This window comes from Dipodomys merriami, unplaced genomic scaffold (assembly GCF_024711535.1).
Source record: "Dipodomys merriami isolate MVZ:Mamm:240054 unplaced genomic scaffold, mDipMer1.0.p SCAF_7, whole genome shotgun sequence".
Classification (NCBI taxonomy): Eukaryota; Metazoa; Chordata; class Mammalia; order Rodentia; family Heteromyidae; genus Dipodomys; species Dipodomys merriami.
In genome coordinates, this window is record NW_027206290.1 from 16,313,087 (window position 1) to 16,339,166 (window position 26,080).

The 26,080-nt window shown below is 43.9% G+C and overlaps 1 protein-coding gene across 1 annotated transcript in view; it reads left to right on the forward strand.

The window, feature by feature from the left end:
- The first annotated feature begins 13,454 nt into the window (after window positions 1-13,454).
- Chd1l (chromodomain helicase DNA binding protein 1 like) overlaps window positions 13,455-26,080 on the forward strand; it is a 30,329-nt gene continuing 17,703 nt past the window's right edge. The window contains exons 1-10 of the mRNA XM_070007541.1: window positions 13,455-13,569; window positions 14,171-14,283; window positions 17,603-17,709; window positions 18,652-18,766; window positions 19,882-19,913; window positions 20,818-20,899; window positions 22,184-22,346; window positions 22,991-23,146; window positions 23,751-23,840; window positions 24,876-24,972. Coding sequence (XP_069863642.1) covers window positions 13,461-13,569; window positions 14,171-14,283; window positions 17,603-17,709; window positions 18,652-18,766; window positions 19,882-19,913; window positions 20,818-20,899; window positions 22,184-22,346; window positions 22,991-23,146; window positions 23,751-23,840; window positions 24,876-24,972 — 1,064 coding nt within the window. The 5' untranslated portion in view covers window positions 13,455-13,460. The remainder of the gene's footprint in view (window positions 13,570-14,170; window positions 14,284-17,602; window positions 17,710-18,651; window positions 18,767-19,881; window positions 19,914-20,817; window positions 20,900-22,183; window positions 22,347-22,990; window positions 23,147-23,750; window positions 23,841-24,875; window positions 24,973-26,080) is intronic.

Genomic DNA, 26,080 nt, shown 5'->3' on the forward strand with positions numbered 1-26,080 from the left:
GGTGCCCAGGTCTCTGTGGCCAGGCGCGGTCAGTCTCCCTGGAAGAAGACACACAGTGCACACACGGATGGATGGACACTTCTCAAGGCAGACGTTGGCCCTGGCAGCCCCGGATAAGAGAAGAATTCTGGGGGTAACCTGGTCCAGGTCTCAGGGGCTGGGCTGGGGCAGAGGAGAGAGATAGCACAGGGCTGGCAGGGGCAGGGTTAGTGAGGCACTACACCTTGCATCTGTATGCAGGTCCGGTCACTCCTATAAGGAAACACCCATCCACTTCTCAGCACCCTTCCTGCCACGCCTACTCCAGTGGAGTCTGCTTAGCATGGGAAACCAGCTTTCAGACCGGAGAATGGGGCTTCAGAGACCTATCTCTGAGTATTGGGACTTCACCGAAGTCTACCTCAGAGAATGGGGCTTTACAGAGACCTATCTCAGAGTTTTGGGACTTCGCCGAAGTCTACCTCGGAGAATAGGGCTTCTAAGAGGCCTACTCCTGGAAAGGCTGACAAACCCCTGGGAAAGATGTGTTTCTGTTCTTGCTTTTCTTTTCTTCACTGCATAAGAGTGCCTATTAATCTTTTACTGTTTCTACTGCTCTTTGTACTTACTCATTGTCAACGTTCCCTTATTCAAAGCTCTTTCTTTTTTTTTTAATTTTTTTATTGTAAAGATACTGAGAAGCATGAGATATATATAACCAGATAGACCTGTATTTGCCATTTTGTATTAGACCGGTATTTACCATTTTGTACTTTCTTTAACTTGCCTTTCTGCTTCTGTACACATGCTTGCTAAACCTTGAAGAGTGCAGCTGCTATTCTACCCGCCCTTGAGCCCCTGACACTCCTGGATCTGGAGCTGAAATTAACGACCCTCTGGTAGGGAGTACCTGACAAAGTACCTGATACATTCCAGACCACTTTCTCTGGGCCTAGGATCGGAGATAGTTGCTGCCCGGCAACCACTTCCCCTGGGTCAGGGTCAGAGATAGTGGCCATCTGGCAACCACTTCTCCTAAATTACCCTAGAAGTACTGTCTAATTAGTTTAGAGCACAATAGCTCACTAAGGCTGACCAATTATTAGCCCCAGCCCTTTTCCCGCTTTGTACTGTGCCAATCATCTGCTAGAATTATGATTTAAATTTCCCGCGTGGTGTATTGATTCATTGCCAATACATACTGAGGCCTTACCCCTACCAAAGAACATATAAAAGGTGCTGTAACCCTGTGCTGGGGGCCTCTCTCTGCACTCGGACATCAGTGCACAGAGGGGTCCGTGCTCGAGCTCGTCAATAAATGACTCATTGCCGCTTGCATTGATCTTTGGTCTCTGGTGGTCTTTTTAGGCGCTTCAAGTCTCTGGGCATTACAATACTATACAGAGGGTTACAGTTACATGAGTGAGGTAATGAGTACACTTCCTCTTGAACATTGTTACCCCCTCCATTGTTTTCCCCCTACCATCCCCTCCCTCCCTCCCTTCCCCGAGGTTCTTTTTTTTTTTATTGTGATTCAGTGATTACATAATTTCCGGAAATTCACAGTATTGTGGAATAATGATGCTCATTTAAAGTCACAAGTTCATTCTAACTTTCCTGGAGCAAATTGTCTATCACAGTCTGTAATATATAACAGTGCTCACATGTGATCACATATATGTGATCAGCAGCATGGGGATATTTGGTAGTGGTTCAACCAGATGAGTGGGAGTTCTTTGTTTCTTAAGTCCTGTTAGTTTTGTCATATCACCTAACATTTTGGATTTAGCATCCACTTATCAGGGAGACCATGTACTGTTTGTCTCTTCGTTCTTGGCTTGCCTCGCTCAACATGATTCCTTCTAGCTCCATCCATTTCGCTGCAAATGCCATTATTTTGTCATTTCTAATGGCTGCATAATATTCCATTGTGTATAGATACCACAATTTTTGGATCCATTCATCTGTGGTGGGACAGCTAGGTTGTTTCCATATCCTAGCTATTGTGAACAGTGCTGCAATAAACATGGAGGTGCACGTGTCCTTGTATATTGTTTCCTGTTGTTCAAGGTAGATGCCTAGAAGTGGTATGACTGGGTCGTAAGGGAGGTCAATCTTTAGCTTTCTCAGGACCCTCCAGACTGCTTTCCAAAGTGGTTGTATAAGTGTACATTCCCACCAGCAGTGTAATAGGGTTCCTCGTTCTCCACATCCCCTCCAGCATTTGTCGTTGGCTGATTTGTGGATGTGGGACATTCTGACTGGGGTAAGGTGGTATCTCAGGGTTGTCTTTATTTGCATTTCCTTCACCACCAGGGATGATGAACATTTTCTCATGTGTTTCTTTGCCATTTTTATTTCTTCATTTGAGAAGTCCCTCTTTAGTTCCCTTGCCCATTTAGTAATTGGTTTGTTAGGTTTGGGAGGGATTAGTTTCTTGAGTTCCCTGTATATACAAGATGTTAACCCCTTGTCTGATATATTGCTGGTAAATATTTTTTCCCAATTAGTTGGTTGTCTTTCTAGCTTGGTTGCGATAGCTTTATCTGTGCAGAAGCTTTTTATTTTAAGGTAGTCCCATTTGTCGAGTCTCTCTCCAACTTGTTGTGACCCTGGGACTCTGTTCAGGAAGTTCCTTCCTGTGCCTATTAGTTCAAGTGTCTCTCCTACTCTGTCCTGCAGTAGTTTCAGAGATTCAGGTTTAATGTTAAGGTCTTTAATCCATTTTGAGTTGATGTTGGTGCATGGTGATGGGCTGGGGTCCACTTTTAGTTTTCTGCATGTGGCTGCCCAGTTTTCCCAGCACCAGCGGTTGAAGAGGCTGTGTTTCTTTCATTGTATGTCTTTGGCTCCTTTGTCGAATATCAGCTGGCTGTAGGCCTGTGGATTTATTTCTGGATCTTCTATTCTGTTCCATTGGTCTTCGGGTCTGTTTTTGTGCCAGTACCAGGCTGTCTTTGTCATTATAGCTCTGTAGTAGAGTTTGAAGTTCGGCATGGATAGCCCTCCCATATTGTCTTTATCCCCTAGAATTGTTTTGGCTATTCTAGGTCTTTTGTTGTTCCATATGAATTTTTGGACTGTTTTCTGTATTTCAGTGATGTACGTCATTGGGATTTTAATAGGAATTGCGTTGAATTTGTATATTAGTTTTGGAAGTATTACCATCTTTACTATATTAAGTCGGCCTATCCAGGAGCATGGGAGGTCTTTCCATTTCCTAGTGTCTTCTGCAATTTCTTTCTTTAACTTTTTATAGTTCTCATTAAATAGTTCTTTTACATCTTTGGTTAGGTTAATTCCTAAATATTTTATTTTTGGGGAGGTTATTGTGAATGGGGTTGCTCCCTTTATTTCCCTCTCTTCCTGTACATTATCAGTGTATAGAAGGGAACTGATTTTTGTGGGTTTATTTTGTATCCTGCTATTTTGCCGAAGTGATTTATGATTTCTAAGAGTTTGGGGATGGAGTTTTTGGGATCGTGGAGGTATAGTATCATGTCGTCTGCAAAAAGGGATAGTTTAACTTCTTCTTTCCCTATGCGGATCCCTTTAATGTTTTTTTCTTGCCTTATTGCCCTGGCTAAGGGTTCTGGGACTACATTGAAGAGGAGTGGAGACAGTGGGCATCCTTGCCTTGTTCCTGATTTTAGGAGAATTGGTTGTAGCTTTTCCCCATTAAGTATAATATTGGCTATTGGTCTGTCATAAATGGCTTTTATTGTTTTTAGAAATGTTCCTTCTATTCCTATTTTCTCCAGAGCTTTTAGCATGAATGAATGTTTAATTTTGTCAAAGGCCTTTTCTGCATCTGTGGAGATAATCATGTGATTCTTGACCTTGGCTCTGTTGATATGTTGGATTACATTTATTGACTTACATATGTTAAACCATCCCTGTGTCTCTGGGATGAAGCCTACCTGGTCATAGTGAATTATTTTTTTTTATGTGTTTCTGGATTCTGTTAGCTAGAATCTTGTTAAGGATCTTTGCATCTGTGTTCATCAAGGAGATTGGCCTGTAATTCTCCTTTTTGGTTGGGTCTTTGCCTGGTTTGGGGATGAGTGTGATATTGGCTTCGTAGAATGAGTTTGGGATACTCCCTCCTTCTCTGTTTCTCTGAAGAGCTTGAGGAGTATGGGTATTAGTTCTTGTTTAAAGGTCTTATAGAATTCTGCTGTGAATCCATCTGGTCCTGGGCGTTTTTTTGTTGGAAGACTTTTGATAGCTTCCTGTATCTCATTATAGGATATTGGCTTATTTAATTGGTTAACTTCTTCTTTGCTCAGTTTGGGCAACTTGTATTTCTCTAAAAATGCATCCATTTCTGCCCGATTTTCTTCCTTTAGAGAGTATAGCTTTTGAAAGTAGTCTGTTAGAATTGTTTGGATATCTTGGGTACGTGTTGTGATGTTTCCCGTGGCATCCCTAATCCTATTAATATGGGTTTCCTCTCTTCTTTTTTAAATTAATTTAGCCAATGGGCCATCAATTTTGTTTATTTTTTCAAAGAACCAGCTTTTTGTTTGGTTTATTTTGGTTATGGTTTTCTGATTTTCTAATTGGTTAATCTCTGCTTTTAATTTGGTTATCTGGCTTCGTCTAATAGCTTTAGGTCCCATTTTTTCTTGTTTTTCTAGCTGTTTTAATTGCAACATGAGATTATTTACTTGGTCTGTCTCCATTCTCTTGATGTGGGCACTGAGGGCAATAAATTTGCCCCTCAGGACTGCTTTTGCTGTGTCCCACAAGTTTCTTTGTGAGGTGTTTTCATTTTCATTGAGTTGTAGGAAATGCTTTATTTCTTCTCTGATCTCTTCTGTTATCCAGGCATTGTTAAGGAGTGTGCTGTTCAATTTCCATGTATTAGAGAAATTTCTGCGGTATGCTTTGTTATTGAGAGCTAGCTTGATTCCACTGTGTCGATCCCTTTGTATTTGCTTAAGTTCCTTGCATGAACTATGATATGGTCTATTTTGGAGAAAGTTCCGTGAGCTGCTGAGAAGAATGTGTACTGTGTTGTTTTAGGGTGAAATACTCGGTAGATGTCAGTTAATTCCACTTGGAGTATGGCCTCTCTTAATTCGGTAGCTTCTTTGCCAATCCTCTGGTTGGTAGACCTGTCCTTTGGTGAGAGTGGTGTGTTAAAGTCTCCTAGTATTATCGTATTGGGGTCTATTTTATTCTGTAAGTTTGAGAGCATTTGTTTGACATATCTGGGTGCACCAATATTTGGGGCATATAAGTTGATGATGGTTATATCCTCCTCTTGGATTGTTCCCTTTATTAATATGTAGTGTCCATCCTTGTCTTTCTGTACTGATTTTAATGAAAAGTTTATTTTGTCAGATATCAGGATAGCTACACCTGCTTTCTTACTGGGGGCGTTTGATTGGTAGATCCTTTTCCACCCCTTCACTCTGAGTTTGTTTGTATGTTTGGCTGAGAGGTGGGTCTCCTGAAGGCAACAGATGGATGGGTCTTGTTTTCTGATCCAGTCCTCAGTTCGTTTTCTTTTAATTGGTGAATTCAGCCCATTTATATTAAGAGAAAGTATAGAGAGATGCATTGTTGTCCCTGCCATTCCATTTTCCTAGTTTTTTCTTCTTTCCTTTCCTCCTGTGCTTGCTCAGTTAGACTTTGAGTAACGCCTGTTTGGGGCAGGCCCCAGTTCCTGGTTGCTTTCTTCAGGTTGTGTCCCCTCTCTTAGAATTCTTTGTAATGCTGGTTTAATGTTTATGTATTCATTTAGTTTTTCTTTGCTATTAAAAGTTTTCAGTTCTCCATCGAATGTGAATGCTAGCTTTGCCGGGTATATTAGTCTGGGTTGGCAGTTATTGGCTCTCAGGGCTCGTATGGTGCTTTCCCAGGCTTTTCTTGCATTCATTGTTTGTGTGGAGAGATCTGCAGTGATTCTAATTTTTTTTCCCGTTGTAGTATAGCTCCTTCTTCATTTTTGCTGCATGCAGGATTGTTTCCTTATTATTCAGATCTATCATTTTTACTATAATGGGTCTAGAAGTGTTTATCCTGGGGTCTTGCTTGTTGGGTGTTCGATAAGCTTTTGTGATGTAGTTAAGATGGTCGTTTTTGAGGTGGGGAAAATTTTCATTGATTATCTTGTTAAATAGGTGTTGCATTCCCTTGCTCTGGAATTCCTCACCTTCGTCCACTCCGATTATGCGAAGGTTAAATTTCTTAGCATTATCTGCTTGCTCTTGAATTTCCCTTTGGTTTAATTTGAGTGATTTTTCCATATCTGTCACTTTTTGGTCCAGTTGGTGTATTCTGTCTTCTGTATCTGACACTCTACCTTCCATTTCATTCACTCTGTTGATCGTGGCTTCTATTGTGGTTTGCATGGAGGAAATGGGTCCCTTTATGGATTCAATGTTGGTTCTCAGAGTACTGATCTCACCTCTCAATGAGGTATGCATTACCTCTAATTTGGCGTTTATCTCACTTCTTACTGAGGTTTGTTCAGCTTCTATTTTTGCATCCAACTCTTGTTTGATATCCTGTATCTCTTTTGATAGTTCATCCTTGTGCTCTTTCAATTTCTGATCAATTTCTCGCTTTATTTCTTGAGTCACTGCCTCCAGCAACCCTTGGATGTAGCTTTTGTCTTCCATTCCTGCTTTGCTCCCACTGGGGCTCTCCCCTGCGTGGCTGCTGGCTTTTGAGGTGACCTGGGTGGTGGTAAACCTTGTGATTTTTCTCTGTGATTTTTGCATGGAGGTTCAGGAGACTGCTCTTCAATTTTGTTTTGGTGTGTCTGTCTTTGCTTGGTTGCTGATTCTGTATTGGTAGAGAGAGTCTGTGCCTGATCTGGGTTCTGTTGGGAGCCTATTTCCAGCTGCTATTCTGACTTACTTAGGATTCTCAGCTCTCTGCTGTAGATTGCTGGCAGTTCCTGCCTTTGGAAGGGTTGAGCAGCCTAGACTGCTTGTGTTTGCTCCTACGGGTGCTCTTGTGAAGAACAGATGCTCTGGATGCACTCTCCCAAATACTGGAGTCTGGTATGGGCTCCTGATGTGTTTTTGTTTGTTTGTTTTGGGCTGGTTGTGGGCTTGAACTCTAGGTTTGGGTGCTGTCCCTCAGCTCTTCAGCTCAAGGCTGGCACTCTACCATTTGAGCCACAGCACCACTTCTGACCCTTTTTGCTTTTGTGATGCTGAGGAATCAGATCCAGGGCCTCATACATCCAAGACTATCACTCTATTGCTGAGCCGCCTTAACAGTCTGAGCTCCTGCTTACTATCAGGTGCTGGCAGCCTGTGTTGCCCAATTCCCAGTCTAGGGTATATGGGTGGAGTTTTGGTGGGGTTTGGGCGTCTCTTGTCCTGGGCCTCCAGGTCTTTTGTTGTCACAGGCATGCTTCCCGGGGAGTGTTGTTTCCTGGTTTTCTCCCCTCTGTTGAGGCATATGCTCAGCTTTTTACTTCAGTTGGGAGGAGTTGGTCGTGTTGTTCAGGCGCCGGATCCCCGGGCCTGGTTCCGGCCCCAGCCTGGAGCGCGCTCGTTAGGCCTGTGCTGATGTGTATACCACCTAGGTTATGCAGCCTGGGGGACACAGTTCAAATTTCTTCTACTGTTGGTAGTCTTGACCCAGGGGCGCTGTTCCTGGCTTGGGCATTTAAGCTCCCTTCCAGGGGCACTCTTGCTCTAGCCTGGCCAGCTGAGTGTGCTCCACGGGCTGGTGGAGCTCTCAAACAGTTCCCAGTTTTAGTGGGTCCGGGTGTTGGGGTAGGAAGTCTAGGTCAGGGTCTGGGGATTCCCTCCAGCTCTGGTCTCCCTTGAGGGATACACTTCCCCTGTGGGGTACTCACCCTGGAGCTGGTTGTTTCTGTGTGGTGTAGGGCATCAGTTGTTGTTGCAATCCGAGTTCAGTTGGGGTGGTTGCGGGCTGGGTTGGGCGGTGGTGGCTCTGTGTGATTCTTTCTGTCTCTGCCTCTGTCGAAGCTGTCAGGTCAAAAGTGTCCACGCTCAGGCAGCTTCTTCGCGGTGCCTCTGGGGCCTGGGCAGCCCCGCTGGGTCCTTGCAATCGCGATCAGGCGGGTGGTCTGCCGACAGGTCCCTTTGTCGCACTGCTGGTGCCGAGCGGCTTTGGGGGGATGGAACCTCTCTGCTCCGGTGGAGAGTGAGGGGTGGGGGTGGGATCCTCGTGGAGACTCCCAGCTGGTAGGTTTCTCTGTTCCTGGCGATCCGCTGTTCTGCAAACTGGTACCTGGTGATCTGCAAGCGGCCCCCTGTGTCTCTGGGGTTCTGGCAGCCCCTGCCGGGCCGGCTGGCCGGTGGCTTGGCGCACTGCCACGCAGCCAGTAAAGGTTGGGGGAGGGGTCTTCGCTTTTCTCTGTTCTGAAATTCTTCTTTTCCTCTCTTTCTTTTTTTGTTATTTTCCGCCTCTGGTTTTTCTCTGAGTGTTCGTCTTTTTGTTGTTGTCGGTCTCTTGGGGAGATTAAGCGTTGGAACTCGAACTCTCTGTTTGGTTGGAGAGAGCTGTGGCGTTTCCCTACTGCCCCATCGCCATCTTGGTCCCCCCTCCCATATATGGCTTTTATTGTTTTAAGGAATGTTCCTTCTATTCCTATTTTCTCCAGAGCTTTTAACATGAATGAATGTTGTATTTTATCAAAAGCCTTTTCTGCATCTGTGGTGATAATCATGTGATTTTTGACCTTGGCTCTGTTGATGTGTTGGATTACATTTATTGACTTCCGTATGTTAAACTATCCCTACATCTCTGGGATGAAGCCTACCTGGTCATAGTGTATGATTTTTTTAATGTGTTTCTGGATTCTGTTAGCTAGAACTTTGTTAAGGATCATTGCATTTGTGTTCATCAAGGAGATTGGTCTGTAGTTCTCTTTTTTGGTTGGATCTTCACCTGGTTTGGGGATGAGTGTGATATTGGCATCGTAGAATGAGTTTGGGATACCTCCCTCCTTCTTTACTTCTCTGAGGAGCTTGAGGAGTATGGGTATTAGTTCTTCTTTAAAGGTCTTATAGAATTCTGTTGTGACTCCATTTGGTCCTGGGCTTTTCCATGTTGGAAGACTTCTGATTGCTTCCTGTATCTCGTTGTAAGATATTGGCTTATTTAATTGATTTACTTCTTTGCTCAGTTTGGGCAACTTGTATTTCTTTTTCTTTTCTTTTTGGTTGTTCGTGGGGCTTGATCTCTGGTCTTGGATGCTGTCCCTGCACTCTTCAGTGAGCACTCTACCGCTTGAGCCACAGCGCCACTTTCGGCTTTCTAGTGGTTTATTGGAGATAAGAGTCTCATGGACTTTCCTGCCCAGGCTGGCTTTGAACCTCAATCCTCAGATCTCAGCCTCTTGAGTAGCTAGGATTACAGGCGTGAGCCACCGGTGCCCAGCCAACATGTATTTTTCTAAACATGCATCCATTTCTGCTAGGTTTTCTTTCTTTAGAGAGTATAACTTTTGAAAATAGTCCTTTATAAGTGTTTGGATATCTTGGGTGGCATCCCTGATCTTGTTACTTTGGGTTTCCTCTCTTCTTTTCTTAATTAATCTTGCCAAAGGTCTATCGATTTTATTTATTTATTCAAAGAACCAGCTTTTTGTTTTATTAATTTTATTTATAATTTTCTTATTCTCTATCTCATTAATTTCCACTCTTAATTTGATTATCTGGCTCCATCTAGTAACTTTAGGTTCCATTTTTTCATGTTTTTCTAGCTGTTTTAATTGCAACATGAGATTATTTACTTGGTCTGTCTCTATTTTCTTGATGTGGGCACTGAGGGCAATAAATTTGCCGCTCAGGACTGCTTTTGCTGTGTCCCACAAGTTTCTTTGTGATGTGTCCTCATTTTCATTGAATTATAGGAAGTTTTTAATTTCTTCTCTAATTTCTTCTGTTACCCAGGTATTGCTTGGCCTGAAGTAATTTATGCAGTCCTGGTTCTGGGAACCTGTTTTGCAAACCCACTGAGCAGGCCAGGTTTCAGTCAGGTGTGGTTGGCTTCAGGGCATTCATCCCTAGTTGCCTGGGTTGGATGGAAGGGAGGGTTTCCACATTGTGAGGTTTCATATTCTAATCACTGTCATCCTTGTTTCCACAATTCATTAAATTCTCCTCTCAGCCCTGCTGCCTGACAGGCATGGCCATGCTATGAAATTTCCACTCACTTGCTTCGCCCATTCTTGCGAAGTGCGTCTCCCAGTCATTTTATATCATCAGGGTTACTCATAGGCCCATAGACCCATGGCCAGGCTGGACTGTATAGTAAGATCACTTCACACACACACACACACACACACACACACACACACACACACACACACACACACACACACACACACACACACACACACACACACACCAGTGGCTAGCTAGTCAGGAGGCTGAGATCTGATGACTGTGACTTGAACCCAGTCCAAGAAGAAAAGTTGTGGACTCTTATCTCCCGTTAACCAGTAAAATGCTGGAAAGTGGAGCTGTGGCTCAAGTATAGAATGCCAGAGAAAGCTAAGCAAGAAAGCAAGAGCTCAAGTTCAAGCCTGAGTACCAGCAATAAAACAAACAAGCAAACAAAACCAAAAAGCCACAAAATAAAACACACACATACATACATCTATATCCATCTATATTTTTTCCTTCCTTCCTTCCTTTCCTTCCTTCTTTTCTTTCTTTACCTTATCTAGTTTTCTTTTCCTTATCTAGTTGTCCACTGATAAGAGATCTACACAGATTCCATGTTTTAGATATTGTAAACAGTACTACAAAGTGCATGGTAGTACAGGTGTCTCTTTGATATATTGATCTCCTTCTTTTTGGATATATACAGAGTGCTGAAATTGCTGATAGATTTATTTCTAGTTTGGAAGAACCACCATTTTTAAATTAATTTTTTATTGTAAAAATACAGTGCAGAGGGGTTACAATTACATGAGCAAGGTAATGAGTACATTTCTTTTTTTTTTATTCTTTCTTTCTTTCTTTCTTTCTTTCTTTCTTTTGTTGGTCGTGGGGCCTGAACTCTGGGTCTGGGCACTATCTCTGAGCTTTTCAGCTCAAGGTTAATGTTCTACCACTTGAGACACAGTGACACTTCTGGCTTTTTCTGCTTATGTGGTGCTGAGGAATCGAACCCAGAGCCTCATGCATGCAAGGCAAGCATTCTTACCACCGAGCTACCTTCCCAGCCATGAGTACATTTCTTATCAAGCATTGTTGCCTCCTCCTTTGTTTCCCCTTACCATCCTTGCACCGTTTTGTTTTCTGTAATAACTGTACTATTTTCCTTATCTCCATACATTTAAAATCCTGTATGTGTGTGTGTGCGCGCACACGTGCACGTGCGTGCACACATGCGCGTGTGTGCGAGTACTAAGAGTTGAACTCAGAGCCTCAAATGCTCACTTGGCTTTTTCTGCTTAAGGCTGGCACTTTACCACTTGAGCCACACCTCTACTTCTGGCTTTTTGGTAGATAATTGGAGATAAGAGTAACAGAGGAGGGTCACATACTGAAAATTCTGAAGGTCCTTTATTGAAGCCAGTGATCAAGAATGGCTACCATCCAACACAGATCTCCTGGCTCTGAGGGGAAATTAAGTGGGAATTTTAAAGGCAGAAACTGCAAAATTTACATATGTTTAGTTAGTACCAGGGAGATTAGGTACTGACTAGGTAAGGCTCAGTCTACAAGGAGATGGCAGCATGTATCTCTTAATTTAAACAAAAATGACAGTTAAGGGGTTTGTGACCTAGGTAGGGTGCAAAACAGGACATCACAATTTAACAGTTTACTCTCGAGATATATTTACTCTCTAACTCCAGATTTTCCCTTATCATGCAACTCTGCATGGCCCTTTGCTATAAAACTGGGGTCAGGGGAAGGCTAGGCATTTCATTGGGGCTAGATTAGGTATTCCAGAGTCTCAAAGACCTTTTTGCCTGGCTAGCTTTGAACCTCAAACCTCAGCTCTCAACCTCCTGAGTGGCTAGGATTAAGACATGAGCTACTAATGCCCTGCTTCAAGTAAAAGTTTTATGTTACTTTATTTGCATACTTGAAGTCTCTCAGCTACTTTTCTTAGCTTTATTTTTTATTTTTAAAAAATTAACTGAGCTGGGTGCTGGTGGCTCATCTCTGTAATTCTAGCCACTCAGGAGGCTGAGAGCTGAGGATGGTGGTTTGAAGCCACTCCAGGGACTCTTTCATGAGACTCTTATCTCCAATAAACTACAGAAAAAGCCAGAAGTGACTCCGTAGCTCAAGTGGTAGAGTGCTAGCCTTGAGCAAAAGCTCAGAGACAGCGCCTAGGCCCTGTGTTCAAGACCCAGGAATAAATACTAAGTAAATAAAAATTATCTGTATACAGTTATACAAAGATTTTTTTTTTTGGTCAGTCATGGGGCTTGAACTCGGCCTGAGCGCTGTCCCTCAGCTCTTCATCTCAAGGTAAGCACTCTACCACTTGAGCCACAGTGCCACTTCTGGTTTTCTGGTGGTTTATTGGAGATAAGAGTTTCAGGGCCTTTCCTGTCCAGGCTGGCTTTGAATCACGATCCTCAGATCTCAGTCTCCTGAGTAGCTAGGATGACAGGCGTGAGCCACCAGTGCGGCACAAAGGGGTTTTAATCCAATATGCCAAAGCATCTTTATCAATGGCACCTGTTCCATCACTCTCCCATCTCTCCCAGTCTCACCTATCCCCTAAAGTTGCCTGGGTCCATTTTCACGTATGTATATTGAATATTATGTCTGCATTCATTTATTTGTCCAATTTGTCTGGTTCCTTCGGAGTCACCCCTTATGTTTCAGCTTCCTGGAACTTCGTGAAACTGTAAGTTAGTTGCTCAATGGAGATACACTGTTGGACTCCTCCCTGTGTATACCATAATTCTTAGCTATATTTTAGATTCCAGATAATAATGACAATAAATCAACCGTCTACTAACCTTGTAGCTAAGATCCTATCTCAGATATATATGTGAAGTTAAGAAATATAAAAGAACTCCTATATTTCAGTAGCAGGTTGCTGACACTGTTGCTTTAGCAGGTCTGTTCAGCAGATTAGCATCTAGAGCATAAGAAATAGGTCACACTGGAGACCAGAAACCCAGTCCACTCACAGGAGGTCCCAGACCAGGCCGAGGGCCTTGAAGAATGGCATCAAGGGTTCCTATCTACCAGAAAACACCTACTAGGAAAACTGCAGCCTGAACGTCCGTGCGGATCCCTGTGCATCCACAAAACCATCAGTGCATTTAGGGAAAACATCCGTTTAAGTGCTTGTTAGAGCAGAAAAAGAACCCCTCCCAGCATCAGGAAGTCCTGAACGCGCCTGCCGCCCCTTCAGGGCAGAGAAACTCCACTGGCAGCGGCCCAGGGAAAGGGCAGGAGAGTGGGGACAGGGAGGGGGCGTGGCCTGAGCGGGAGGGGGCGTGGCCGGACGAAGCGGGAGCCGCGAGGGGCGTGGCCGGGCGCGTAGCCTCTAGCAACCGGATGGCGGGCGAGCAGCCTGGCTTCCTTCGGGCTCTGCCGGCTGAGGGCCGGTCGGTGACGGTGCGGACGCGGGTGCGGGCGCCGGACTTGGAGCAGTGGGGCCTGGCCGGTGAGTTGCCCGTCCCGGCTAGGGCAGGCGTGGAGAAGCGTGGCAGGACCCCGGGACGAGAGGCCCGGGAGTGCCCGCGGCTGCCGGCGGAAAGGAGTCTCTGGGGAGAGGGGACGGCGGGGATCCCGCGGGGGGAGGGCGTTCGCTGCGGGCCCCCCTCGGCCTCCTGGCTGCGCGGGTGAAACTTCCCCAACTCCTCTCCCACTTTTTGGCGCGTCCCCGAGGGCCGAGCACGCGCAGGGACCCCGAAAGGCCGGGAGGGGCGCTGTGGCTCTAGTGGTGGAGGGCCAGCCATGAGTGAGAAAGCCGGAAGAGGGCTGAAGTCAGGCGCAGGGGGGCGCGCGCGTGCGCACACGCACACGCACGCGCGCGCGCACACCCACCATTATAAGAAAAGCAAAGCTGCAGGGCTGTGATCACGAGCGGCATTCAGTAAATGTTTACATACCTCGAACTTTCCAACAAAACATCCATGTGGTCAGTGAGGTTGAGAGTTTTGGGGGACACTGAAGCCCGGTTCTCGTCCAGCCTTACAACCAACCTAGTTTGTGAATCTGTGGCTCCACCTTGCACCTTGACAAGCTTTGTCTTTTATTTCTAGGGATTCATCTCCGACCTTACCAACTGGAGGGGGTCAACTGGCTGGCCCAGTGCTTCCACTGTCAGAATGGCTGCATCCTGGGGGATGAGATGGGTCTGGGTAAGACCTGCCAGGTACGGCATTGCAGAATGGGCACGCTTGGTTTCCACTGAAATACCTCCTGGCTAACTCCTTACTGTCTGTAGCTACTATCTGTGATACCTGTTTTGTTTTTAATAGAAAACAATTATATTTGCTATAGAAAATAACATATGTGGGGCTGGGAAGGTGGCCCAGTGGTAGAGCGCTTGCCTTGCATGCATGAGGCCCTGGGTTCGATTCCTCAGCACCACATAAGAAAAAAGCCAGAAGTGGCGCTGTGGCTCAAGTGGTAGAGCGCTAGCCTTGAGCTGAAGAGCTGAGGGACAGCGCCCAGGCCCAGAGTTCAGGCCCCACAACCGGACAAAAAAAAAATAATTAAAAAAAAATTAAAAAAAAATAAAAAAAAATAAAAAAAGAAAATAACATATGTGAAATGCCTATAGGTTTTTTATTAGCCACATCCTTTTTTGGGGGGAGGGAGAGGTTGGTCATGGAGTTTGAACTCTGGGCCTGAGCACTGTTCCTGAGCTCTTCAGCTCAAGGCTAGTGCTGTACCACTTTGAGCCACAGCACCACTATGCCTATAAGTTTTTGAAAGATCAAACCTTCGGGAATGAAATTTTTAAGTATCTCTTCTTGTTCCACCCAGGCTGCTTCCTTCTTTTTTCAGACTGCTTCTGCTTCTTAGCAGCAAAATTTGTGTCAGTGAGAAAAAGGAAAAAAGGGATTCCCACCGCCATTTCCTTTCCCTCCTCTCTCTTGCCTCTCTCTCTCTCTCATATGTGTGTGTGCTGGTCCTAGGGCTTGAACTCTGCCTGGGTATTGTCCATTAGCTTTTTTGCTCAAGGATAGCATTCTACTACTTGAACCACAACTGCAGTTCTTGCTGTTTTGATGGTTAGAGATAAGAGTATTATGGGATTTTCTGCCTGGGCTGCCTTTGAATCTCCATCTTCTAGGTCTCAACCTCCTGAGTAGCATGGCCACTGATGCCAAGCTTTAGTTTGGGGGTGTTTTTGAGTTGTATATCTAACCTGCAGAAGATGTGCCTAGTTAGAAGCATAGTAGAAGAGTGGAAGTATAGCCTGGCCCAGGATTTTTCTGTCTCTTGACAATAAAATATATAAAAAGAAAATACTAAATATATATTTAAAGTATATAAAATAAAAGTAAAATATATCTGCACAAAGATCAAATTGACTTTGATCTCCTTAGTGATGCTATGGGGTTTTTGTTTCGGTGTGTGTGTGTATATGCTTGAACTCAGGGCTTTGTACTTTCTTAAAATTTTTTATTGTATTTATAAAGGTGATGTACAGAGGTGTTATTGTTACATAAGTCAGGTAAAGAATACATTTCTTTTTGAACAATGTCACCCCTTCCCTCTGTTTCTCCCAGTTTTTCCCTCCCATCCCCACCCACAAGTTTTATAGTTCATTTTCAACATAGTGTCTGGTGCATAAGGGTACTTTTGCTTTTTGCTTGGCTCTTTTGCTTAAGGCTGGTGCTCTACCATTTGAGCCATACTTCCACTTCCAGCTTTTTGCTGGTTAATCAGAGATAAGAGTCTCAGACTTTTTCTGCCCTGTCTGTCTTTGAACCACATCCTCAGATCTCAGCATGCTGAGTAACTGAGTGTGAGCCACTGGCTCCTAGCAATGCTATATTTTGTTAACTGGATTACTTCTAATATGAATCTTCTTCCTCAATAGGAGGTGAGCTGCTTCCCATTTCTCTATTGTGGTAAAGACTTGCAGAGAAATTGCCCTATGTTTTCCAAAATGTCTTAGCATCTTTTGGCTTTACATATTTATAATTTAGATCTAACTTCCACATATGAGAAAAAACATACACATGACTTACTTCATTTAACACTTTTTTTTCCAGGTCCTTCCCATTTCCCTGCACCTTACATAATATTATCCTTCCTAATGGATGAATAAAATTCCATTGTGTGTGTGTGTCTCTCTCTCTCATATTTTCTTGGTCTTCTTACGCATTTAGGGCATCTGGGCTGTTTCTATAACTTGGCTGTGGTGTATAGTGCAACATTGAACATGGTTGTGCAAGTGTCTTTTCTGTATCCTGACTTGTAATCTTTTGGTTAAAAACCAAGAGTGGGATCACTGTATCATAGTTCTATGTATGGCTTTTTTCCTCTTTCCTTTCTTCCTTTCTTTCTTTCTTTCTTTCTGGGCCCTAACACTTTTTTTTTTTTTTTTTTTTTTTGCCTCAGGGCTAGTGCTCTGCCTCTTTGGCCAGAACTCCTCTTCCAACTTTTTGGTTGTCACCTGGCCATCTCTGAGGCTCATCAACTTTCCAGCTTGGATTGGGTTTGAACTTAAATTCTAAGATCTTAGGCTTCTGAGTAGCTAGGAATTTAGGAGGAATAATGAGCACACAGAATGTTGCTTATTTTTGATTTCAAGAAAATGATTCTCCTTTCCTCAAAATGAAGGGGCTTCACATCTGGATGACTCAGAAATCCCATGCTGGAGTTAGGGAGATGTTTCATTTATTTAAGAGTCCTAGCACTTCAAGTGTCATAGGTTGATTCAATAGTAGTGATAAGGAAATGACCCCAAAGTCAATGCTGTGTGCATGAGTGCTCTTTTCCCATGCAATAGGAGATGCCCGGGAGGAAGGGATTATAAAATCCCCTCAAACCCAAACCATGACGGAAAACTAATGGAGTCAGAGAAGGCTGAGGCTGTGGAAACATTGGTAGAGACACTGAGACTTTCTCCTGCTACATTGTCACAGAACAAAATTGGGAGCATGTGTCTGGTTTTTATCTATGAGTTACATTGCTATCCTGAGTTCTATTCCTTGGTGACTCTTTTCATTGCATTAGAGGTTCCATTACATAAATATTGAGCCTCATTGCTTGCTAACTACTGAAGTAATTGCACACTGTGCATTGCTTTGGCAAGTTTATTGAGGCAGGAATGGATTACTCTCCTAACGTGCAGGAGACTGTGTGTAACTCCCTTACGAAGCAGGTTGTGTGTAGGAATCTGTATTCCTTGTGGTTGTGGGGACTTTGTGGTTGTTCCTCCTGGGAAAATGTGGTCAAAATGGATGAATTGCCAGGCCGTGAAGGTTCACATCTGTAATCTTAGCTGCCCAGGAGTCTGAGTTCTGAGGTTTGTAGTTGAAAGTCAGGTTGGGCAGGACAGTCCATGTGACTCTTATCTCTAATTAACCATCAAAAACTGGAAGTGGAGCTGTGGCTCAAGTGGTAGAATTGTTAACCTTGAGTGAAAAAGCTAAGGGACAGGACAGTGCCCCATACCATGACCTCCAAGAAAATCAAGCTGAAAAGAATTTTGATGTCTTCTTCTCTTCCAGACAATTGCTCTCTTCCTGTACCTGGCAGGAAGGTTAAATGATGAAGGACCATTTCTCATTCTTTGTCCCTTGTCTGTCTTGAACAACTGGAAGGAAGAGTTGGAAAGGTAAAGAGTAGACGTAGCTGGAACTTTATGGATGATATTTTCCTGGATGATGTATACAATATGATGAAACAATACCTTACCATAATCAGTGAGGTTATGTATGCCAGAAAGCTCTGGACTAATTCATGGTAGGTAACACTGAGGATCTGACAGAGGTGGAACAATGTCTTTTATGATTACTATTCAGTTTTTGTATGTATGTATTCATGTAGTCACTGGTTCAATTCATTCATTAATTCCAAGGACAGAACCTAGGGTCTACCATTTGAGCTACATGCCCAGTGATTTTGTTTGCATATTGTTTTGTGATAGTGTCTTGCTAACTGCCCAGCCCGACCTGGAACTCATGATCCTCCTGTTTTTTCTACTGAGTAGTTGTGATTACAGATTTGTTACCACCATGCCTGTTACTATTTGGCAATTTAAAGATCAGTACCCATTTTTAGTAGGAGAAACCAAGCCTGGCATGGTGGTGCAAACTTGTCATCTCAGCTCCCCAGGAGGACTGGGAAAAGTGTGCAAGACACTAGCTCAAATAAAAACACAATGTAAAAGGGCTGGCTGGGGCTGTAGCTTGAGTGGTAGCGCACTTAGCTATTGAGTGCAAGGCCCTAGATTCAAGCTGCAACTCCAGTACTTCCAAATTGGGTGTGTTGGAGGGGGAGTGGGTTAAATATTTTTTCTTTTTTTTTTTAACATTTTTTTCTAATGACAGATGAAATAACTGACAAAATGAACTTCACTTTGAGCGTCAGCACTAGGTCCTCTCAGACCTCATCCTCCTACCTGCTGTGCTGGGGCCTTTTCTGGGATTTAGGTTTTACTCTAGTTGGGAGTCCAGGACTCTGTGTACAGGACCTCATGAGCTTGGCACGTTGCAAAACTTCCATGAAAGGTACCCTGCCCCTGCCCTGGGGGTCACTCACCATTTCTTGCATCTAGATTGGCTCCCGATCTTTCCTGCATCACCTATGCAGGCGCTAAGGAGGAGAGAGCCCACCTTCAGCATGGCCTGAAAGAAGAGTCGCGTTTTCATGTGCTGCTGACCACCTATGAGGTACCTACTCCAGGCCCTCAGAAGCTTGGAGTTTGACTTTCAATAATATACATTCTCTGGGAATAGAGCCTGTCTGAGTCTTGTTCTCAGAGAGGGAAGAGAAGACTCGTGTTTTTCCCCTTGTTCTCCTGATGGCTCTTGCGGGCATCCCAGGGTGGGGGCCCTGGAGTGGCCTCTTGGCCGAGGGGGATGAGGGCAGGCAGACAGGGATGGGATGGGGGCACTCTCAGCTCTCCTCACCTTTCTTTAAATTTTATTTTTCTAGTCATATTTTAAATCCCATTCTTTCTTTCTTTCTTTCTTTCTTTCTTTCTTTCTTTCTTTCTTTCTTTCTTTCTTTCTTTCTTTCTTTCTTTCTTTCTTTCTTTGTGTGAGTATGTGTCAGTACTGGGGTTTAAACCTCTTACTCTCACTTAACTTTTTTTGCTTAAGAGGGTGATCTATTATTTGGACCACACCTCAACTTTTGCCTTTTTGGTGACTAATTAGAGTCTCACAGACTTTGCTGACTGGGCTGGCTTGGAACTGCAGTCCTCAGAGCTCAGCCTCCTGAGGAGCTAGGATGACAGACATGAGGCACTGGTGCCTGGCTTTAAAATCCTGCTATTTAAGCTGAGACTGGATCATTATAAACAAGACTTTTCACTTAATTGTGCCTCAGTTCTATTCATAGACTTGGCTACTTAAAAATTATGAAAAATTTTGATTTTCTATGAATAGGAAAGACTTGGTTGAATACTGTAAGTTAAGTTCGACAGGAAACAAGAAGCTAGCTTACTTACCAGAATTAATTAATATCAGCGCTGTGCCAGCAGCTCACACCTATAATCCTAGCTATTCAAGGAGCTGATATCCGAGGACTGAGGGTTGAAGCCAGCCTGCGCAGGAAGAGAGACTCATCTCTAATTAACCAGCAAAAAGGCAGAAATTGAGCTGTGGCTCAAGTGGTAGAGCATCAGCCTTGAATGAAGCCCCACGTTCAAGCCTCAGGACCAACACACACACACACACACACACACACACACACACTCTCTCTCTCTCTCTCTCTCTCTCTCTCTCTCTCTCTCTCTCTCTCAGTGATTAATATTATCCTTAAATTGTCCTTAATTTTTCAGATTTGCTTGAAAGATGCCTCATTTCTGAAATCGTGAGTAGGTTGTGCTACCTCAGAAACTTGAATCTTTATTTCCTGCTCTGATACTTTGTGTCTTCTATGTCCACTGTATGGTCAATGAGGTCGTGTGTGGCAAGGCCTGAGTCTCAGTTTCCATATTCTTACCTTTTGCTCTGTGGTTATGTACTTGTTTTATGTCCTTGTTATGTACTTGATTTCTGCAAACTTCAGCTTTATCTAGCCAATGGGGAACTATTAAATTTCTTATTAGGAATGGCTGGCTTAGAGGTTGAGATTAAACGGAAGGGCTGGTGGTTAAAAAGCTACAAGATTTTCTTTTCTTTTTTTGTTTTACTGGGGCAAATCTTTTCTTTTTTTGTTTTACTGGGGCTTGAACTTTAGGCTTTAGGTGCTGTACTTTAGCTTTTTCTGCTCAGGGTTGGCACCCTACCACACTTGAACCACATGCCTTCAGCCCCGTTTTTTGGTGGTTAATTGGAGAGTTGAGGCTCGTGGACTTTTCCTGCCTGCCCTGATTACAGGTGTGAACCACTGGTGCCTACTGGATTCCGCATTTTTTTTTAAATACCGTTTTTACCTCTTTTAAAAAAGGATGTACAAGCCGAGTGCTGGTGACTCACGCTTGTAATCCTAGCTACTCAGGAGGCTGAGATATGAGCATTGCAGTTCAAAGCCAGCCTGAGGAGGAAGTCCGTGAGACTCTTATCTGCAATTAACCACCAGAAAACCAGAAGTGGCGCTGTGGCTTAAGTGGTAGAGCACTTGCCTTGAAGAGCTGAGGGACAGCGCCTGGGCCCAGAGTTTAAGCCCCACAACTGAACCCTTCCCCAAAAAAGGGTGTACAATGTTCAAAGCTGTTTTAGTTATGATTATAAATGTTTTATTTCCAACTGAAAGCTTGGATTTTCTCTCCCAGCTTTCCTTGGAGTGTTCTTGTTGTGGATGAAGCTCACAGACTGAAGAACCAAAACTCCCAGCTGCACAAGACACTCACAGAGGTAACATTGTAGGATATTGTTTCTTGGATTTTTCAATCAAGGCTAGCACTTTACCACTTGAGCCACACCTCCACTTGTGGCTTTTTGGTGCTTAATTGGTGATAAGAGTCTCAGACTATCCTACCTAGGTGTCTTCATACTTTGATCTTCAGATCTCAGCCTCCTGTGTAGCTAGGATAACAGGTGTGAGCCACCAGCACCTGGCTGTTTTTCCTAAATTTTTAATTCTGACTAAATTTTTATACTAATGAGTATTTAATTACTTACTAATAAAAGTCTTATTCTTTTTTTTGGGGGGGGGTCTGTCATGGGGCTCAAACTCTGAGTCTGGGCGCTGGACATGAGCTCTTCAGCTCAAGGTGAGCGCTCTATCACTTGAGCCACAATTCCACTTTTGGTTTTCTGGTGGTTAATTGGAGATAAGAGTCTCATGGACTTTCCTCCTGGGCTGGCTTTGAATTGCAATGTTCAGATATCAGCCTCCTGAGTAGCTAGGATTATAGACATGAGCCACCTTTGCCCAGCTAGTCTTCTTATTCTTACTGTCCTTATTTCTTTCTCAAAATTCTAAGGAATCCATCCATTTTTGACTGTGTATGGCACAGTGTCCAGAAACTTCAAGAAGTCTTGATGTCTTACATCTGATGTATCATAAAGTTTCGCAAAAGGGAGTTGGTAGGGTCTAGCTCTTGCTTGTCATTCTAAGGCTGTAGTACTAGCTTCTCAAACACCAGGTGTGCATGCCTGTGTCTTAGGTGCTTGTTAAGAGTTTGAATCCCCACATAGTAACCGTATTGAATACCATGTGAACATGCCCAGGTTCACAAATTGAACATCCTTCCATCCTTATAGCAGCACCTTCTTGACCAGATTGTTCTCCCCTTCTTAACTTTAAAACCATAGAACATAATTTCTACATTAAATAGAGCATTGCTGGGCACCAGTGGCTCATGCCTGTAATCCTAGCTGCTCAGGAGGATGAGATCTAAGGATCATAGTTTCCCAGCCCAGGTGGGAAAGTCCATGAGATTCTCATCTCCCAATGAACTAGCAAAAAGTGATACTGGAGGTAAGGCTCAAATGGTCAAGTGCCATCTTTGAATGTAAAAGCTTAGGGAAGCTCCAAGAGTCCAAGCCTCAGTATCAGCATTGAAAAAATAAAATTACATCAGGCAACTTGAACTTGAGCCTCCAGATTCCATTGTTCCATGTGGTTCTTTGTTGGGTCTCTCAGTCTCGCTTGCCTGTCAGGGACTTCTCATTTTGTTTATTTGTGTCATTGAGTTCTCAGTGGTCTTCAGGATCCTATTGACCGGAACACCCATCCAGAACAGCCTCTCGGAACTCTACTCCCTCCTCAGTTTTGTGGAGCCTGAACTCTTTTCCAGAGAGCAGGTGGAAGATTTTGTTCAGCGTTACCAGGATATTGAGAAAGAGTCCACATCAGGCAAGTTTCTTTTTAATTTTTTTTGTGTTGTTTTGTTTTGTCAGTCACGGGGCTTGAATTGGGTACTGTCCCTGAGCTCTTTTTCTACCACTTTGAGCCACAGCACCACTTCTGGTTTTCTGGTAGTTCATTAGAGATAAGCGTCTCACAGACTTTCCTGCCCTGGCTGGCTTGGAACTGTGATCCTCATTCTCAGCCTCCTGAGTAGCTAGGATTATAGGCATAAGCCACCAGTGCCCAGCTGCAAGTTTCTTTTCTACAAATCATCTCCAGAGGGTCTCAGCAGAGAAACTGCCCTGATTTATAAGAATTACTGATAGAGTAAATAGAACTGGTAACCAAGGGTGTCTGCCTGAAACAAGGCAGGTGCTAGAGCTCCAGTTGTCTGTTCTCCTTCCCTCCCTCCTTCTCTTCCCTCCTTCCTTCCCTTCCTTCCTCTCTCCTTCTAATGCTTTTCCAACTTGAATTAGCTTTATAGGGATGTGACTAACAGGTGCATGGTTACTATGAAAAATAACTATCCAGCATGCAGAATGAGTGTGAAAATGAGGCACTAGCTAAATAATAAACTGCTGTATGTTCTCTAAGTAGTTCAGTTCCTTGCCCTACATTTTCCCCCATGAGCTTGTGTTTTTATTACACAGCAAGTGAACTACACAGACTTCTGCAGCCATTTCTGCTGAGACGAGTGAAAGCTGAGGTCGCTGCTGAACTTCCAAAGAAAACAGAAGTAGTGATTTACCATGGCCTGTCAGCCCTGCAGAAAAAATACTACAAGGCCATTTTGATGAAAGACTTGGGTAATCAGAAGGCCTTCTTCCTGTTGTTTTTGCTGGGGCTTGAACTCAGGGCATTGTCATTGTCCCTGAGTTTTTGTTTTGTTCAAGGATAACACCCTACCACTTGAGTGCTACTTCTGGCTTTTTGGTGATTAATTGGAGATTTGAGTCTCACAGACTTTCCTGCCTGCGGAGCTTTGAACCACGATCCTTAGATCTCAGCCTCCTGAGTAGCTAGGATTACAGGCATTAGCCACTGGCAACAGCCATTATTAAAACAATTTTGTGTGTATGTGCTGGTACTAGGGCTTGAACTCAGGACCTGAGCACTGTCCCTAAGCTTTTTTACTCAAAGGCTAGCAGTCCAATTGAGCCATACTTCCACTTCTGGTTTTTGCTGGTTAATTGGAGGTAAGAGTCACAAGAGACTTTCCTGTCCAGGCTGGCATCTAAATGTGATCCTCCAGTCTCAGCCTCCTGAGTAGCTAGGATTACAGGGATGAACCACCAGTTCTGACCAGTGGCAAAGTATTTTAAAAATTACTGAGACTTGGTTGTCAGTTATGGGTAGGTTGATTTACCTATCTTTTTGTCTGTCTGCCTCCCTCTCTGTTTAAAATGGAAGATGCATTTGAAAATGAGATGGCAAAGAAAAAACTCCAGAACGTCTTGTCCCAGCTTCGAAAGTGTGTGGATCATCCGTACTTGTTTGATGGTGAGTGGTGCCCTTTTCCCCACCATTTGTTGAGAAAGTTCTGTGGCCAAAATTGTAGTAAAATTCTTCAAAAAAGTTGTAAGAGCCAGGCATCAGTGGCTCACACCTGCAATCCTTGCTTCTCAGGAGGTTGTGATCTGAGGATCATGGTTTGAAGCCAGCCTTAGCTGGAAAATCCAATCTTTTCTCCAGTTAACCACCAGAAAAGCAGAAGTGGAGCTATGGCTCAAGTGGTAAAGCAGTAGTCTTGAGCACAAAGAACTAGGGATAGTGCCCAGACCCCGAGTTCAAGCCCTGTAACTTAAAAAAAAAAAAAAAAAAAGAGTTGCTTGAGCCAGGAACTGGCACTTTTTTGAGCTCCACACCTCTACTTTCAGCTTTTTGCTATAGCTAATTGGAGATAAGAATCTCACAGACTTTCCCACTCCAGCTGACTTTGAACCCTGATCCTTAGATCTCAGCCTCCTGAGTAGATAGGATTACAGTTATGAATCACTGGCACCCTCTCTGAGTCTGCTTCTCCGTTCTTTTTTTGTTGCTTTGTTTTGTATTGGCCTTATTGAGGTCTAAACTCAGGCCTCACATTTCTTAGGCCACTTCAGAGTCATACATCAGCCCCTTTTGCTTTAGTTATTTCTCAGATAAGGTTTTGGGCTTTTGCCCAGGCTGGCCTTGGACCAGAAGTACAGGCAACTGCCAACACTACTGGCTTTCAGTTTTGTTTTGTTTCATTTTTTGTCAGTGCTGGAGTTTGAACTCAGGGCCTGGGAACTGTCCCTGAGCTTTGGTTCAAGGCTAGTGCTCTACCACTTGAGCCACAGCTTCACTTCTAGCTTTTTGGTGGTTAATAGGAGACAAGAGTCTTATAGATTTGTTTGCCTGGGCTGGCTTTGAACCTGGTTCCTCACATCTCAGCCTCCTGAGTAGCTGGGATTATAGGCATGAGCCACCAGAGCCTGGTAAATAGTGGCTTTTCTATTTGAGGAGTCTGGCCTGACCTATGCTACATTATTGAGACTGGGTTCTCTTCCCCAGGTGTGGAACCAGAGCCTTTTGAAATTGGAGAACACCTGGTTGAAGTTAGTGGAAAACTTCACCTACTGGACAAGCTGCTGGCATTCCTGTATTCCAGGTCAGCATTAGGTTTCTGAGCTAGTGACTGTCCAGACCTGAATCATGAGAAACTTAATGATTTCTTTCTTTCTGTTGTTGTTGTTTTTGGTACTAGGGCTTGAGCTCAGGAGCTCACACTCTTGCTTGATTTTTTTCAATCAAGGTTGGAGCTTTACTGTCTGAGCCATACCTAAAGTTCCAGCTTTTTGCTGGTTAATTGGAGATAAGGGTTTCTTGGATTTTTCTGGTGGGGATCTTCAGATCTCAGCCTCCTGAGTAGCTCGGATTACAGGTGTGAACCACCCACGACAAGGTGTATTTAATGATTTCTTGGGATTGACTGAGTCTTCCTTTTTACAAGAGCCTGACCAAGGTTCTTCCTTCTTTACCACTTTTCTTCCACACTTTCCATGATCACCCTGTTCTTTTCCTGAATTAATACAGGACTTGGGGTTCTGATCCAGCACTGGCAACACCTGCCTCTCTTGGCTACCTGGTTAACTGGAGTGTGTTGACCTCAGCACTCCAGCTTATCATTTAGCTCCACAGGGATGGTGTCTTTTGTGGTTAACTGCTGGCAGCTTGCAGTGAATCAGCAGACAGGCTCACAAAACAGCCTTTTTGTTAGCCTTTAAACGTAAGGGGAACTTGGGAGTCTCTTTCCCAGAGACTTGAGTTGGGCACCAAAAGACCAAGTTTAGCCAGGCAGTGGTGGCTCATATCTGTGATTTAGCTACTCAGGGGGCTAAAATCTGAGGACCAAGGTTCAAAGCCAGCCCAGACAGAAAAGTTCATGAGACTTTTTAATCTCCAATTAACCAGCAACAAAAAATACAAGTAGAGATATGGCTCAAGTGGTAGAGCACCAGCCTTGAGAGAAAAAGCCAAGCGAGAATGTTCAGGCTCTGAGTTCAAGCCCCAGTTCTGCCACCAAAACAAATCCCCCTTCCCACCCCCCAAAAAAGAAGCCCATATTTAGTGTTTGGTAATCGGGTGTCTGGCTTGTACGTGGTCTTGCTAATCACAAGCGGGAAAACTGCATTTAGGAAAACGCTCGAGGATTGTACACTACCAGTTATGACCTCAGACACCTAAAACTTCAGAATTGGCAACATTTTCCAACTTTC